At 39.3% G+C, this 17424-nt stretch overlaps 1 protein-coding gene across 5 annotated transcripts in view; it reads left to right on the forward strand.

Annotated features, from left to right (window-relative positions):
• The window catches only part of phldb1b (pleckstrin homology-like domain, family B, member 1b), a 93164-nt gene that overhangs the window by 56567 nt on the left and 19173 nt on the right, over nucleotides 1–17424 (forward strand). For all 5 annotated transcript variants that reach the window (XM_026298795.1, XM_026298797.1, XM_026298796.1 and 2 more), the window contains 7 exons: nucleotides 10786–11091; nucleotides 12079–12225; nucleotides 12386–12523; nucleotides 14282–14410; nucleotides 16437–16592; nucleotides 16861–16971; nucleotides 17111–17200. In XM_026298795.1, coding sequence (XP_026154580.1) covers nucleotides 10786–11091; nucleotides 12079–12225; nucleotides 12386–12523; nucleotides 14282–14410; nucleotides 16437–16592; nucleotides 16861–16971; nucleotides 17111–17200 — 1077 coding nt within the window. The remainder of the gene's footprint in view (nucleotides 1–10785; nucleotides 11092–12078; nucleotides 12226–12385; nucleotides 12524–14281; nucleotides 14411–16436; nucleotides 16593–16860; nucleotides 16972–17110; nucleotides 17201–17424) is intronic.

The following is a 17424-nucleotide window of genomic DNA, read 5'->3' on the forward strand; positions in this document are numbered from 1 at the left end:
GAACTTACCCAACAAAAAAATCAATATTTGTCCTGAAAGTTAAATTCAGATAACAATTTATCTCTGTTTTTATCCATTATTTCAGATTTTGTGGCTTTTAGGAAACATAACTTCCCACAAGCCCAAGACCATTGTGAGTTAGGCTGACAGAATGAAACCAGTTGGAACAACCTATCAGGACAAACAAGGAAGGTCAAAGTGCATAGACTTCTTTTCAGACAGCGGAGATTACAACAAAAAGTTTGAAAGATGACACAAGAAGAGTGTTGAAGCCAATAAGATGATGGGAAATATGTCCACTGCTGTACTGGGAAACATTTTCTAGGGGCTGTAGTTTTTTGTATGGTAAAAAACTGAGCATAATTAAATCATAGAAGGCTTCATTATACCTGCAAGTGGTATAGTAAATTGTTGCTAATTTTAGAATATCATTAAAAAAAACAAACACCTGAGGTATGTTTCACTTTTTCCAAAAACCCAATGAAAGTAACTTTTCATGAGATTTTAAAAGATGGTTATTTAAGCTAGTAGGACCTCAGCTCTGTAAAATCTAAAAACAGTCAGTAAAGCCTGGTTTTACTGACTGTTTTTCTTAGTGTGTTTAATAAATTTAACTGTGTTTGGGTGAGTGTTATTTTGGATAATTAACTGTTCAAGGCAGTAACTTTTTCCATCTGCTAACTGGGTGTGGTGATTTACACTGCCAACTAACTTAAAGAAATGCCATTGTTGTGGGTTCAGAAAAGAAAAGCAATCTGTGATGGTGGTCTAGAAGCCTTTTCACAAAACAATAAGATTTGTGTTGTTGTTGTTGTTGTTACAACCCCCATGTTGTAATTTCTTGGCACATATGCTGTGTAACAAAGACCATTAGCATCTCTATTGCCCATATCAACCTTCACATGCCCCAGTCAAACCTTAAGTCCTTTGTTCTTACTGAAAGATCATTAGCCACAACAACCTTTGGACCAGTACAACTATAGACATGCACAGAATAATATTTATATTAGATGTGTGCAAATATCTCATGGCACGGTCAAGAAGACATTATAAGGCTTGGAGGGAACAGTGAGGGCTGCCTGAGACTCAGACACAAGATTCCTCAGAAGCGTGTTATGTTATTGTATTTTTCAAATGCAGAAACTTGCAGCTCTTTGAAGAGGCAGGGCGTGGAGCTGCAGGGCCCGTAATTAGTTACAGTTGACTCACTGTCATGACAGATTTTTCTTACCCCAGAGCATCTGCATTTAAAGCATTTCACACACAGCCTGCGACTCATCTACACAACTGATTATCAAAAAACAAAGTTATGTGAACAGTGAGCATCGGAGACATTTATTCAGTAAGAGTCTTGTAGTGAAATCAACAGCTCAGAGGCAACAGGACGCTGCAGGCAGACTACAACAGCTTACGCTGTTTTATCAGCCTGATATTGGACTGTGGATTGGTTTGGACCTGTGGTGCTGTTTAAATGCAGTTTATTTACATTGTTTAACTAACACTCAAAACACTAACATGTTAGAATCTGGGAAAAATATGGAATGGAATTGTAATTGTAATTCTGCTTCAGTTCTGACCATTATAATCTCCCCTTATGCACTTCTCATGCAAAATTGTAATTGTATTTACACACACACACACACACGCACACACAAATATATACACACACACACACACACACACACACACACACACACATCCAAATCAGGTAAAAGATAGAGGTGCCCAACGACTGGGAAAACCTAATGTCTTAGTTTGGAACCCTCTCTAATGGTTGGTCTGCAGGGAAGTCTGGTTTCCCGTGTCCTCCCTGGCACTGCTGCGTCCACATGGCTGTCTCACTGACATGCTGTCTTGGCAAACAAACTTGGCACATGAAGAAAGGCGCAGCATGCTTCATCTGTAGCAGACACCTGCACCATTCTGTCCACTAAGGATGACCTCATTATTCCTAGGATGCTAAATAAGATTGCAGTCTTGATTTTAATGAGCGGTCACTCAGCGTAGCATTAGAGCAGACCTGTATATGTCGGTTGTTAATCAAAAGGGAGTTTTTCTGTCATAGAGGATAAAGTGACTCAGACAATGCTGCTTGCAGCAGCCACTGAAAGACCTTTTAGCTCCTAAAACACAATAAAGCTTCTGTCTCAACCCAGAGTAGTACATAACAAACCAATACCATCCTTTTGAGCTGAGGTTTTTAGGGTTTACTTGACACAGTGCAGTCTCCAGGGATTACTACTGTGGGTCAGTGGACGTCACAGATTGCTTAATGCCCACATGTGGCTTTTTCTGAGAAACACAACTCTCTGGATTCAGGGGATTTTATTTAACTGCCCTTGAACTTGAACCAGTTTTGAATACTTTTCCTCAGGCAGATTGAATTCCATGCTGCTTAAAAAGGAAGTTTAACTCTGGCCTTTGTCATTTTCATAAGGACACCAAATACCCGAACCAGTCTGCCCCTGTCCCCTTCATCTCTCCTCTTCTCCCTTGCAATTCTTTGTGTCTCTTCTGGCCAGTCGTTTTCTAGCCCAGAAGAATGTCACAAATGTCCTCTCTACATGAGTCTTTTCTGCATGCTCAGCATCTCCACTGCTGTCCATGTGGACTAGCAGACCAAATATACCCTCAGACTTCAACAGAACGCCAGATATGTACACCAGCATCCTGATATATAAATATATCCACATACTGTCATCTGGTCAAACGCACAGGTGTAGCTGAAGTGGAGTTTTGGCAGGATTGCACATGGTCATCTGTAAATCAAGAGGAAAGAGAGCAGACATTAAGTATTTCAACTACACGATATTACAATTTAAAACATTAGTTTACTGGTAGGAGGCCGATTGCACAGGGTTTTTGGGGTTTTCTGTTGTAAAACTAACGAGGAACAGTAAAGGAGAGACAGGCTCGGACAGCTAAGTCGGGTAAGACCCTTTATCTGGGACAGCGATAAATCTGTCTCTCTGCTGCAATAATCCATTCTTAAGACTGCACCAACAGTTATGCCACGTGTGGATTTTCTCTACTGAAAACAAGTGTTAACATGCATTGTGTTACTTTATGCAGTGTTGTTATTGTTCTTTGTGTACTGCTCATGACTGATTAATCCTCAATATTTAGATGATGCATAACTCTTCTTGTAGTTGTTATTTGTCATGTTTTTCAAAACTATAAATATTTTTTTCTAACCATCTCAGTGCTTCCTGCTGTTTTGGGACCTCTCCAGTAGAGGGGGTTATCTAACTGTTGAGTTGGTGTTAAGCTGTGTATTCTCTCTTTATGTATTTTCCTTATAATTTTGCAGTGTCTTTTTATTTATTATTTATTGTCATTATGTTGAATAATTACTAAAATACAAAATATGAAGTTACCAAATATATATATCAATAAGATCTATTTAATGGCTAAATTAAAGATGATTTTTATTATCGATTTTCTTGATCAGTTGCTTAGACTATAAAATTTCAGAAAATTATTAAAAATGATCAAAATAACCTGAAAATCACAACCGGTCATCAGTTCAAAACTCAAAGATACTTAGTTTACGCAAAGAAAAAACTAATTTGGAGAAAGTCTGGCCTTTTTTCTTGAAAAATCTAAAAATTCTAAGATAATAAATTAACCGGATAACTGCCACGGCTCTAATATTTTCTTTGCACTTCCTTTGTATGTTTGTATGCACAAATCAGTTTTTAGCTCAGTTATTTCAGTCAAAGAAATTACTTTAAGCAGTTGGAGTTTGAGCAAATGTGCTCAGTGTTTTAGGTGTAAAGATACTTAATGTTTCATCCCTGTTATTTACACCTAGACATTTATGCTTTCAACATCTGAAATTAAAGCTGTTAAACTGTTTACCTGATTTAAATACATCAGCCTGTAAAGTAAAGAGCAGTCAGCGCACATAGTATAAAGTGGTACTTGGTATATTTACTATTTGCCTGTTTACTTTCCTTAGACCTAACCAGCAATCTGCCTCCCACTTGAGGAAATCCCAGCACACATTGATCTTCAACTCCACCCCTGTTCACACAGATTCTTTACCACATCTGACAAAATCTGGGTGGGGGTGGTTTGTGCTGAGGGAGGTGGTAGGGGTGGCTGTTCTTCATCCGTCCCAAAGTAGCACAGCCATTTGTGAAATCGCAGCTCTGTGGACTGGGAGTCAAAGAGCAACATCTTCCAGTCCTGTTCCAGAGTTGTGTAATTGTGTGTGCCCGTGTGTGTGTCATGGACTGGGTGGCAGTAGGACCGTGCCAGAGCTGAGACAAGGTCAGAGTAGGGAGCAGGCCCTGGTGTGCCCGCTCACGCTGGCTAAAGAGAGGCCAGTCCTTCTGAACAGCGTAGCAGCAGTCATGAAGGTAACTGCCAGTTGTTGGTCTCTGATTTTAAAGAGTCACTGGATTTTACTGTGGTGGGTTAATTTGATTTTCATTTGTATAAATATGCATTGTTCAGGGAGCGTTGACTACATGTGATGCCATGTGGTTACAAGCTTTCAGGTGGTTCAGTCATTAACAAGGGAAGCTTTCAGGCCTTCACGCTGCTTGGGTGAGATTTTGTGAGTTGAACTTGAGAAAATGTTACATGTATGCATGTACATGTATTTTGGCAGGTGGCATGATGTAGACATAAATGTCAGTTCTATAGTGAAACTAAAAGCCAGGTAGAAACTGAAGGGTATTTCTAGTATAGGAGTCACATAATTAGTAAATAAATGACGCAACTTTTGAACATTTAAACCCCAAGAGCCACCTTATTAAGTACAGTTGGCATGTGTAGAATGTAAACAAGCAGCAATTAATAGCAGCGTTGTCTGTCTGTTAACATACAAAACAAATTTACAGCGGGGAATTTTCCTAGAATTGTATTCTTGTCAAGCAAAAAACAAAATCTTCTGAAACAAGAGTGAGTTTCCCTGACACTAAGAAATAATATGCATAAGTAAATACATTTAACTACTAAATTACTGGATATCCTTACAGTAAAAATATTAAATATATTCTGTCTAAATGTTGAGTATGCTAGAGAGGAGGGGGTCAAGAAGTCACCAAATGCAGCAGACTTCACTGATTTAGTATAGAGACAGAGCAGAGGCATAGTTTGTATTCATAATGATGATGATGGATATCAGGTTGTCTGAGAGGAGACAGAAGTATGTAAGTTTGGGAGAGAGGGTGTGAAGTTAAGTATAAAGGAGAAGCTTAAGTCAGCACTTTTTCCATCCAACTGTCAGGCAAAATTTTAAAACGCTGCAGACGGTAAAATGTGCATCGCAAGGTTCCATAAGAACTGAGGCAAGACTTGAGGGAAAATAAATTGGCCTCCAAAATGTCAAAATAAAAACATACCTAGCAGAAAACTGGATAATGTCTAACATAGTTCAGTAGACATTCCATTTTGACCCTGAAACATTAGACGATAGGCATGAAGTCGTAAAGTAAACAACCCTGAAAATAGTGCAGTGCACTTGGAAATGACCAAAAGACAAATTTCAGACATGTACAACATCACTGGATGTCAGCCATATTGATGTTTTACAATCATCTGGGAATATTCTGAGGCAATTTTCAGGTCACATGTTAAATTTCCATTGCAGGTTTTCTTAGTCTTAGTCGAAGTCGGTATTTTTCAGAAAAGTGGTTTTAAAAAAAACAAAACAAAAAACTCCTACCTCAGTTTGCCAGAGGCCCATGTAGACATACAGTAGGTCTTCAAAATACTAAGTTTACCAAACCCACACGTCTTATAATGACAAATGTAAAAATTGACCAGATCCAACAGGTGTTTTTAGGGTATTTTTAGGCGTGGCTCTGTGGATGTCAATATTAGTGACTTGTCTCAAAAACCTTTGGACTGATTGCCATCATACAGACATTTATGTCCCCCTTTGGTTAGCCCTCAGAACTCTGGTGATTCCCCTGACTTTTTGTCATGGACCCTTCTAGTCGTGGTGAACCTTAATTGCTAAATATCATCATCATAACTTTCTGTATATCGATTAGTGGGTTCACAGTTAACACCATGAGATGAAGTTTTCTTATCTTGTGCTCTAGTGTAGCACACACCGACTATCTGCTCCAGAATTTCATAATAAAATTCACGTACAGTGTGTACTTTGTACGTAGTATGTACAGTTTTATTTTTCTATAAAACAGAGCACCATTTTTTTTTTTTTTTAAATTTATTTTATTTTATTTTATTTTTTTTTGGCTGACCTCTGAATGGAAACCTCCCTGTGGAGCTCCAGGTGCCTGGGTGCATTGTTTGACAGCTAGGCAACTGTTTGCTTGGTGTTGCTGTTTACTTTGAATGGTATGCTCACTATAAATAAGTCTCTTCAGGCTAAACAGTTTCACATATTCAATACAGCGGTTCACTACTGTGTCAACCACGTGCTACTGATATCAATTTTTGTACGACATTTGTATTAAATCCTAAAAAAAAAAAAAAAATGTTTAACTTAACAAAGCTGATGCAACTGTCTGCAGATCTTGCAGACTTGATCTTATCTCCTCCTATAACAGCAATTAAGCCATAAGCGTGCTTATTATCCCCAGCAGTGTTTAGAGAATGTAAAATATAACTCCCATAGAGCCTTTAATCACAGTATCTAGTCTTTGATGTTCTCATTTACACTGGAAGTGTTTGACATGATAACTGTAACAGTCTTCACTTTGAGAGACGCCTTCAGGGTTTGGATCCCAGTTGAAGTGGAGGCTTCAGCGGTTTAAATGCCAACCACCCCCACTAGGCACAACAACTCCATAGTTTCCTCTTAAAATCACTGGCAGTGACACCAGCATGGAGGACCACTAGTTTATTATCCCAGAGAGGATGGCTGCTGCTACAGCGTAGTCTGCTTTTCCTATTCCCCCTGTCTGGCTTTGATGATTGTTTTCCGCATGGGAGATAAATGGAGCAGCAGATAAGGAAATATATTTCTTGTTAGGATCATCTGTTTGTTGCTCCTCTGGGACTAGAAGATGATGAACCCTCTGAGAATCTGAGTCTGATCATGAATGGGGTTTGTTTTGCAGACTGTTCAGGAGATGCTGAGTGTGAAGCTCGTCCTCCGCCTGCAGATATATGTAGAGAATAAGGCTTTGTTGAACTTACCCAGTTTACACTTGAAATACTGTGAGTGTGAGTTTACTATTTATGCCTGTGATGTAGATAAACACTAAAAAGAATATGCATATAGATGGAAAATAACTGAGAGGAGGTAAACACATTAGAGAATGCATGTAAATATGAGGAAGAGAATGAAAGTAAGTGAGAAGAACATATTGACTAGATGAGGGAAAACTGACGTAGGATGTCACATTAGAAAACGATGTGTTTAGTGTTTTGGAGAGTGAGAAAGAACAATATTAACCCTATTTCTAGTCAGGAAAATGCTACAGAGGAAAATGCCTTTAACTCCATAATGAGCAATACTGTAACTTTTATAAGGAGAAATAGTGTTCTTACAATTAAATGTCAAATTGTTCTGTTGGGGTTTTGGTACTACAACCCCACTTGGTCTGATGTGAACAGAATCTTATGATGGCTAAAGTTCTAGCAAACTTTAGATAGATGAAATGGAACTGTTAGTACAAAATAATTTTTTTGTTTTTATGATTCTTCTGTGCTTGCGTTATGTCCCAAATAAAAAAAAAAAAAAAAAATCTGTGGCTTTATTACAACAAGAAGTAAACATAGTTTCTCATCAGGAGACATGTTTTTTTTATTTTTATTTATTTATTTTTTTGTTCTTTTTGGCCCCATTCTACTCACGCTCAAACTATGGGCATTAGTGCTTTGTTTGCCCTACAGGAAAATGAAAACACCCTGCAGAATTTATAGTTGTTTTTTTTTCTCTCAACAAAGCAACTCTCTCAAGAGAATCTTGGAAGAGAAACTCAGCCTGCTCTTATCCTGTAATGGCCATGGATGCCCAGAGTGGGTTTCTTAGCTGGCAGAGATGGGGTCTGTCACAGGGCTCATTTGTTAGATGCTGGTTTTTTCTACTGTATCTATGAAAGCACTGAGCCTGATGCTGCTACTTAGTCTTTATAGAACACTGACATTAGTGACAAACCATGTAAAGAAAGTTTAGACCCGTGTTCGTAGATTTGGGTCTGTGTGCAAGAGGAGAACTGGAGCCTGAATGCGCAGGACAGACAGATGAGATAATAAACAGGTGATGTCATACATCCTCTCTTGACCATATTATTTGAACTGGTTATTATTTTAATAATAAATAATTGTTTTCGACTAGACACATTTTTTTGTGCTGTTTCAAACAAGATAGAATTAAGGTTTAAACAAACGACTTATATAGTAATATAACATTCACATATACCATTGTATATATATATTCAGAGTGTTGTAATGTTACACATTTTTGCAGTGTCTAAATGAGTTGTGCTAGTTAACATAACTCTCTTTGCCAAATTGGCTTACTGTATAGTGAAGAAGCTTCTTTCTATAATGAATGTTTCCAGGGAGCTCTGTCACTGTTTCCTCCAGCCCTCCGAGGGAAGGGGTGGGGTTGGGTGTCTGTTCTTGTTGTGGTGGTATCTGGGATAATGGGTGTTACTAGTTTTTAAGACCATTGTTTGTTCAACTGTCTTTTGGCCAAACTGGCTTGGTTTGAATGTGTGCCCCATTTCAAGGTTTGAGCTGTTACTTCTCACGGTGTCCATGATGAGAGTGAGTAAACAGATTTATGTTTTTTTTTTTTTGTTTGTTTGTTTTTTTTTTTTCCAGGATCGCAGTGAAAGTTAAGGGTTGGGAGAACGTCTTAGGGGTTCCTGAAGTTCATTTAAAAAAAGGAGTACCTGTTTGCTAAATATTGTAACCAGTCTCCCATGGGAAAGTTAAGAGGCCTTAAAATTGCATAGGCTCAGTGACCAAATGTGGTAATATCTGTTGTTCAAGGCAAAACCTCATTGTTGGCATCTAGTAAAATGGTTTGGATTAACATACTGACCTGTTGTACCATCTTGTTCCTTCCCTCTCAGCTCTGAGGGATCTGCTAATGATACTATGGAGCAACCTAGAGACCCATAAACTAAGGGGATTTTAGAGCCTGTCGCAGCAGAGCCTGTTCAACCTTTGAACATAAAAATTCCTCTGGGATTTGAAAGACCCAGTAGAGCTACAAAAAGCATGCAGCTGATTAGCAGCATAATCTGAGCAGTTTGCATATGTCAGGAAACAGATTTGATGCTGTGTCAAGTTGAATTCTATTGAGGCCCAAACACATTTAATGGTATAAAATCTGTCTGTTGCTCATCCATTACACAGGTTTGGTAGCCTAAAGGCTGTCTGGCAATCAAAGGAGACAATGATAGTTCTGGCTTTCAATCAGCTTGACAAAAACACGGCATCAGTACCCTGAGTGGTCTAATATATGTCTATGTTCAAGCAGATGTTGAGGGGGAGGGATTATGAGTAGTTGTAGACATGCCAGTAAATGTTTGAAGTTTGACTTTTTTCTAGTGAATATAGAACCCTGTTATACAGCCTGAAGGGGCCTTTTACACCCACCTACTCAGTTAAAAGCTAACTGGTCCCAGATTACAGCTTGAAGATAGTGATCATGCAGATGCGTCCCTCAGTGGGAAAGCTATACTCACAGCACTTACTGAATGAGAAGGCACTCCAGGGAGTTTATTTGTGGGTGAGCGGAATTTGGTTCGCTAAATATTCCTACGCAACAAGAAACAGGTTGGGCCTGAATAGATCCCAAGATCATAAAGTAACAAAGTGCTTCTTTGGGTCCAAAAACATATCCATTGTTAACAATGGAAAATAAATTCATTTTTCTGGAGGTGTGCTTCTAATGAGCTATAGTTTGACTGACATAAGCTTTTCTATTGTGAAATTACGAATTACCTGTTTAAATCTGCCCATTTTACATGAGACAAATTACCCCAAAATCTTAAGTTGGTGTGTTGGCAAACCAGCTGTAACTTTGAGTCAAGTGGAGATTCTGGCTTTTTAAATATTACTATAATAGCCTTGGCAGCAGGCAGCAGCTGACATTTAGAGTTCAGGGGTCATGTTGTTGTCCTGGTTTGCCAGGGCCCCCATACCGTAGGTTGACTGTTTCTTCATACTGACAGCTGGCAACCAGTCATGAGTCTGACTACCAGGCAGCACCTGCAAGAGGACATGGTGTGCATTGTTGTGTTGTTTCAGGCCTGACAAGAGTTTTGACAGACAGCATGTCTACTCTAACTTAAATTAAGGCTTGATGGCAAATGCATCCTTGCAGATTTTACTTATTCCAATGTTAGATTATTACGTTGTCAATCATCATGGTTATGTGGAGATTATATGTTCTTACCCTAGTTGGTAGCCTGTGACACATGCAGTTCAGTTAAATGCTTAATTCTACTATATTTTTGTGTAATTGTTACATAATTGTCAATGAGTACATCATACCACAGGAGCAGTTTGTCAGTGTTTCCCTTTAAAATGAATAAGTGAAGTAGATCACTGACCAACACTTCGATAATATCAAATCAATGCAAAAATATCTGTTGGTAATATCTTTTTCTGCTTGGTTTGGTGAAATTTGCTCAGACAAATTGTGAGATTTTAGGAAGGTTTTAGTCTCAGTCCATCACTTTAGTTGTCAGATTTTGGGTAGCATAGCAGGGCTAAATCCAGTTATAGGTTGCACTATGTGTAAGGGTCTGATGATGTGTTTCAGTTCTTCTTTGAAAATCCCACCTGGCTAGCCCTAATTTGAGTTCTATCTTTGGTTGTGTTTGTTTTTTGTCACAGGAGAGACAGCGATTAGAGACCATCTTAAACCTCTGTGCTGAATACAACAAAGGAGAGAGTGCAGACCTGGACCCCCTCAGCTCAGGGAGGATGGGACTGGCAGAAGCCTCTGGGCGGAGACCATCCATGGAGAATGTGCTTGGAGTGGCACCGCCTTCAGCTACACTACGCCTGGCACAGAGACAAAGAGAGAGCGATGAGGAGAATCAGAAGGAGGAGTGTAGTAGTACAGAGAGCACTCATCAGGAGGTGAGGACATCGCCTGCTCCCAGCAGAGCATCAGCACTGCACAATGGAGACAGACAGGTCAGAGGGAATGCTTATTTCCCATCAAAGATGCTCTCTCTGCATGCTGCCATCAACCAGCATGTGCAAATAACATGCTTGGCTTTGCTTAAACCAGTGGTTAAAGTGAGGTTTAAGGGCCACCAGAATCCATGAGAGGATTCAGTGAGATCCTGGGGATGGGAATTTATTTAAATGATCAGAAGTGAGTAGCAGTCAGCACCTGAGAATGGCTGTTCATATCACATCAGGTTTAACCTTTTACAATTATTACCTGTCCACATACCACGTAGGTAGGTGCAGTTGTTCTGTGGTCACACAGGCCCAAGTTTATGCATGTGTTCATTCTAAACACTGTATATATGACTGTAAAGTCCATACTCGGAAACCATTTCTGCTATGGTCTCATGGACAGAACAAACCTCTGAAGATCAACATAGAGAAATCTTCAAAAAACATTTTTTTCCAGATTGTATTAAGCTACAAAGCTGTTAGTTTCCTGCCTGTTTATCCAACAGACTGCTAAACTGTTTAGACATAATACAACACTGTACACATGGACCATCAGGCCAAGTCACTGTATAATGGACCTTCTGCTTGTAACCTCACTGCTGTGATCTTAAACTGTCCCTTTTCTCTCTTTGTTTTGCCTTTCAAATCCTGAAACATGAAAGAATCCATACAGAGGGACTCACTTCACATCACTCACTAGTTCACTTTTAAACTTGTGAATGAAAAAAAAGATGTATCTACTTCTGTCAAATCACATTCAAATCGGGGCTGTTTGGAGTCTGTCTAGTGGCACACAGTTGCTGTTTTTTTTTTCATTTCTGGTTTTAAACTGTTTCTTCAAACTTTCTGTGGTTAGACCTCAGTGATTTTCCTTGTAAAACATAATAAGAATAACAAGAACAGTAAAATAAAATAATAAATACTGTGTGTAAACAGATTGCAATGTCCCATCCCCCTAGTTTTACTTTGTTTCTTTGTTTCTGTCTCTCCCTGCAGCATGAGGACTCATCTGGTTCAGGCAGTGCAGGTCGACTGGAGATGGGTTACCTGGAGGACGAGCGGGTTCACATTCTCGCTAGGATCGATGAGCTCAAAACCCGGCTGACTGAGCTGGAGCAACAACTTCAAGAGTCCAAACAAGAGGTACAGTGCAGTGCTAATATCAGGCTAAAGCCCAAAACACTAACTAAACTCACATTTTTATTGAACTAATTTGCCAGTGTAGAAATATTCAACAGGGTCAGTGACAATACAGTTCATGGTCATAGCATCATTACAGGCTGGCATGTGTGACTTCTTCCAGGCAGAGATGGAGCGTGCCTTGCTGCAGGGCGAGAGGCAGGCAGAGCTCGATCAGATAGAGGCTGAAACAGACATCATCACTCAGCTGCAGCACAAGGTGGACGAGCTGGAGAGCACCATCCAGAGGGAAAAAGACAAGGTAGAGAGTGCAATGGATAAAAGGTGTGGGGTGGCTACATCTCACATTTTGAAATGATTTATTTGAATCCATCAAATATATATACAGGATTCAAGTATTTGCCATGGTCATATTCATGATTTGACACTTAAAACAGAGAAAACATACACCCAATGCCTGTGCTTTTACAATCTTCTGAACAGTGTTCTTTGGTCTCTTTCATTCCTACTGGTTTGTCACTGTTGGCCTTCATTCTTGTCTGTGCCAAGTTTCACTGACAGGGATCTGAATTACACAAGTTACACAATTACAGAGTTTGAAGCCATATAAAGGCTAAATAAAGGACTGCATTGACTTCTTTGGGTGTCCTCTCGTGCATGTTTTCAACTAAATGGTTTGCGAGTTCTCATCTGTTTCTCCTCAGCTGGACTCTGCTCACTAAAATACATCCATTAACTTCTAATCCTTTCTCACCTTCTTCAGCACTCACTGTTATTGTATCTCTGAGCCACTGCTCACCTCTTGATTTACTGTCTGCATGACAAACCCTGTAGGTCAGGGCATCTGGCTTCCCATGGCTCTTTGGGCTCTGTAGTGTTTGATTTAGTAGTGCATGAGTTGTACAATAGATGTTATTACGGTGTTCCAGTGATTGAGAGGACAAATTACTACTGCTCTGTTTGGGTTTTTAGGGTTTCCTGTTTTCTTAATGCACTCTGTTGTGCTCAATTGCACCCTGTTTTAACAGTTACATGGAAGAAATGAAGCTTAGAGGACACAGCTTATTTTTTATTTTACTTTTTGTTAAATAGTGGTTAAAATCAACTCTTGCAAATATTTCAAAATCTAAAGTTTTTGTGAGCATCTTTGAAGTTTCCATGTGAGCGTTCCACACGGTATTTATGCTTGCTGCATTAGACCATAAGTCATTGAGTTTAGTGAACCATGGGTTAGTGCTTTGATCAGATGTGTCACTTTACTGCCCTCTTACACTATAAACCTGCCTTGAAATTTTGGGTCTTAATGACCAAAAACACAAATCCTTTTTATAAACACGTGTCAGCGTTTGGCATGAAAATACTCCATGCCAGGTTCCCAAGGTACAGGTAGCAGTAGAAAGTTATAGAATACATTCTCCATGAAGATTTTTTCATTTTATAAAAAAGAAATAAGTAGATAATTTGTGCTCAGCTCTGAGCTTATTTTCAGGCCTTAAAAGAAGCAACAAAGAATTTACCTTTCTAAATGAGATTCCTAAGTCCCAGAGGAAGTGTTTACCTTTTCTGTCTTTCACCAGTGGTGATTTCTGTGTTTGAAACTAGAGCAGCACCCAGGAGAGATGTTTCTATAATATACTTCAGAGCAACTGAGACAGTGTCACTGCAGTCAAATTAACATTGCTCAGGATTGTTACAAGTGAGTTTATAAATGTTCGGGGGCCAGTAAATGTCAGGTAATTTTATGAGGCAATTTTCTCACAGCTTATTGAAGTGCTTGGGAAATGTAATTGTCTGATCTGACTAGTAGCCACATTTAAGTTCTGAGCACACTTGTGTCATTTATCAAGCACAGACTGTGAGATGTAACAGCTTAATAGTTTTGCACCTTTTTCCTGTCCCCTGCCAAGCCCAAAAATCAGTCCTAATGTGTCTGTTGCTAACACCTTACAGCTTTTTTTATTTGCATGGCGTGAATTTTGAGCAGTGTGTTTCTCTGTCTCTCTCTTTCTCTCCCCTCACCCATCCATCCTGTGTGTGGGTGTGCGTTGTGTCTTTCTAGGAAAGGGCTAATGTTGAGGCTGAGCGCCGGGCCCTGCAGAGCCTCCAGGAGGGCTACGCTGAGCTGAAGAACCAGCTTCATAACTGTCCCGAGTCTCTGCGGGAACAGTTGCAGGAACAGCTCAAAAGGGTGGGTCGTCAAGTTGAGCAGAAGCACCTAGACCACCACCCACCTATTGGCTCTAGTTAGCACTCCTTTTGAAACTACAAACTACCTGATCCAAGCCTGTAATGCCACACACTTCCCCTGAAATCAGTCCTACCTACAGCCTTTTAGATAGTACTATGGTATGAGTCCACGTTGAAGGTGAAGTGCATTAGTCTGGCTCTCAGAAGCAGTATTTGAGATTAAATACCTGTTGAAAGTTTGAATATTGTAATGTCATTTTTGGTGTTTTAACACGGTGGAGCATGTATTTTTCTTAAATCTATATCAGACTTTTCAATGTCTGTTTTAATTTCTAAAAATGTGCCATAGAAACATAATTTCTGTGAGCCAATTACGACAGCTAAAGGAAGCGAGCAATTAAATTCTTGGTAAAGGTTGACAAATCTCTATAGCTGCCTTTTCAACTTTTGACTCCAGTAGAATTTGTATGACTTGGCATGAGTAGGCCACCTTTCAATTACATATTTACAAAAATGAAAGTGTTATTGTATTGCTATTAAATATTAGTAATACAAAGCGAGACCCTTAGCAAAAATATTTAACACAGAAGTTTATTTCTCACTCTGCCAATTTCTGTAGTTACTATATTTGCCATCACTCAGTACATACCAACACCTGCAGACACCTTTAGCAGTGGCCTTAAAGACAAACATGCACATAAGCACTGAATGTATTTGTAAGAAATCCACTCAGTGCCCCTCACAGATGTGCTGTTGCCTCAAGGAATTCTGGCTCCACACCATAATCAGCTACAGTACTGGAGCCTTCAGGTCTACACAGGAACACACAAAAGGCTCCAGATCACTCTAGCCGCTGCTGCTGCTGCTGGAGTGTTTTGGTAAACACATGACTCATGTGAGACAACCCCACTGTACTGCATGTGTTAATATGATCTGCATCTCTTCTGTTGTTTCTCGTGGCTCGCCTAATTTGTATAACTGCTAACTAATCAAGTAACATAGGCCCTGACTAGATCCATTCTCTGTCTTCCCTCACTCACCCTGTGGCTTCTCTTATGTAAATTAATGTTGTTGACCATGTGGTTGTGTTTTAATACTTATTGGAAATGTAAATAAGAAAAAGATGATTTCACAAGGTACAGTAATTATTGTTGGCTGTATTTATTTTGTTGAAATATCTCACTACTTGCTAGTGATACTATGTCAAGTATTCAGTAAAACATTTTTGTTTAGTTTGTCAGGCTGCTGGGAAATTCAGCCCTTAGGTAGATGAACAGAAATACATTTCAAACTGTGATTAAAAATCAGGATAAAATCTAAACAAAGAACAAGATTGTGTGATTTTTGTTTTTCAGTGCTTAGCTGTGTTTTTTTTTTTTTTTTTGTTCAGGTTTTTTTTTCCTGTCAGGTCAAAATTGACTCTCAAGAGCCATCAGCTACAAACACTCATCTCCCTGCTGCTGTAAGACTTAAACCTGACAGAGCAACATAGTGACATAGCAGCACCAGGAAGAGCAGGCTGATACCTGAGAGAAATGGCTGGAATATGTGTTTACGCTGAATCCAGTGCAGTTTTTCTATCAGTGCTATCAGTCATTGATATATTTTGTAATTTGTCCACATAGTGTTATTAGCTCATGAATAATAGAGTTAAAGTGATTGGGGGGGGGGGGATCAAAATTTTGAGAAGAAATCTTCCAGTGTGAAATATGTTTTTACTATAAATGACCATCCCTTTCCTCCTGTGTATTACAGTGCATCTAATTGCCACACACCAGTAGCTGTGCCGCAGTAGAAGCATGTTCTTCATGGCTGTGTGCTTGACTGAGCACGGTGTGTTTTCAGTTGCTCCCAGAAAGAACTGCCGGGGAAAAGCATTTTCATGTATAAGAGTCGAGGTGTTTTTGCTTTGCTGTTAGCAATAATGCTAGCCTGGGATTTAGTGGATGGCTTTAAAATGAACTGTGCACTCCCTGTGTTTTCTGTTTATGATATAACCACTGATGATGTTTATGGACCTCCATCAGGACGGAGAGGCATTGGAAGCAGGAACCAAAAAGTTTGAAGACCTGGAGTTTCAGCAGCTGGAGAGAGAAAGCAGCTTAGAGGAGGAAAGAGAAACCATCAGCCAACAGTTGCTCCAGGAGAGAGCAGAGTACCACAGCAGTGTGGCCAAGAGGAAGGTACAGAAACACCTGACTAGGAATGCAAGAATATCCTGAGTATGGTTTAAACAATATATGAGTCATTGTGTAAAGGCTAGAGTGGTGAATAATTTACTGTTATTCCATATCTATTTAGTCTAACCAATTATAATGAGTTTTACTTCCCTTTAGCATTAAGTAGAACTTCAGTGATTTTAGTCATACATTGATTTAACCCTGTCACATTCTTCACTCTGTGCTGCTGTTACAGTTTGCACTGAATGTTTTATTCTTGTCTTGTCTTTAGGAGAAGGTGACTGCTTTGGAGAACCAGGCCAACCAGCTCAGCCTACAGGCAACTCAGGAGTATGAGCGACTGGCTAAAGACAGAACACTCACACTGCAAATGCTACAAAAGGTACTTTTCACGCTGTCAGTGCATTAAATTGTTTCATACTAAGTGGATTTTTAAAAAAAAAAGTACAGCTGCAGATAATTTCTGAGAACCAGTGTTTTATATTTAAGTTATACATTTACAATTTGGGGTGTTTCTTCAGGAGAAGGAGAGATTGTCAGTTCTGGAGAAGAGATACTACAGTCTAACTGGAGGAAAGAGTTTCCCCAAGTCCTCCACTGCAATGAGAGAGGTGAGAGAACTATTAAAAAACAAACACATTAATGCTCTTTGCCTGAAAACAAAATGATGACAAAAAAAGTTGAGTCACGCCTCACCACATTTACCTCTCTAACTGGCAGTGATTTGTTGATATGCACACTTTGGAATGGTTTAACACACATGCTTTAAACTGACTAATCTGACACCTTAGGGTGGAAAATGCAATTGACATTTTTATTTTGAGCTGTTGATAAT

Source organism: Mastacembelus armatus, chromosome 13 (genome assembly GCF_900324485.2).
Source record: "Mastacembelus armatus chromosome 13, fMasArm1.2, whole genome shotgun sequence".
Lineage (NCBI taxonomy): Eukaryota > Metazoa > Chordata > Actinopteri > Synbranchiformes > Mastacembelidae > Mastacembelus > Mastacembelus armatus.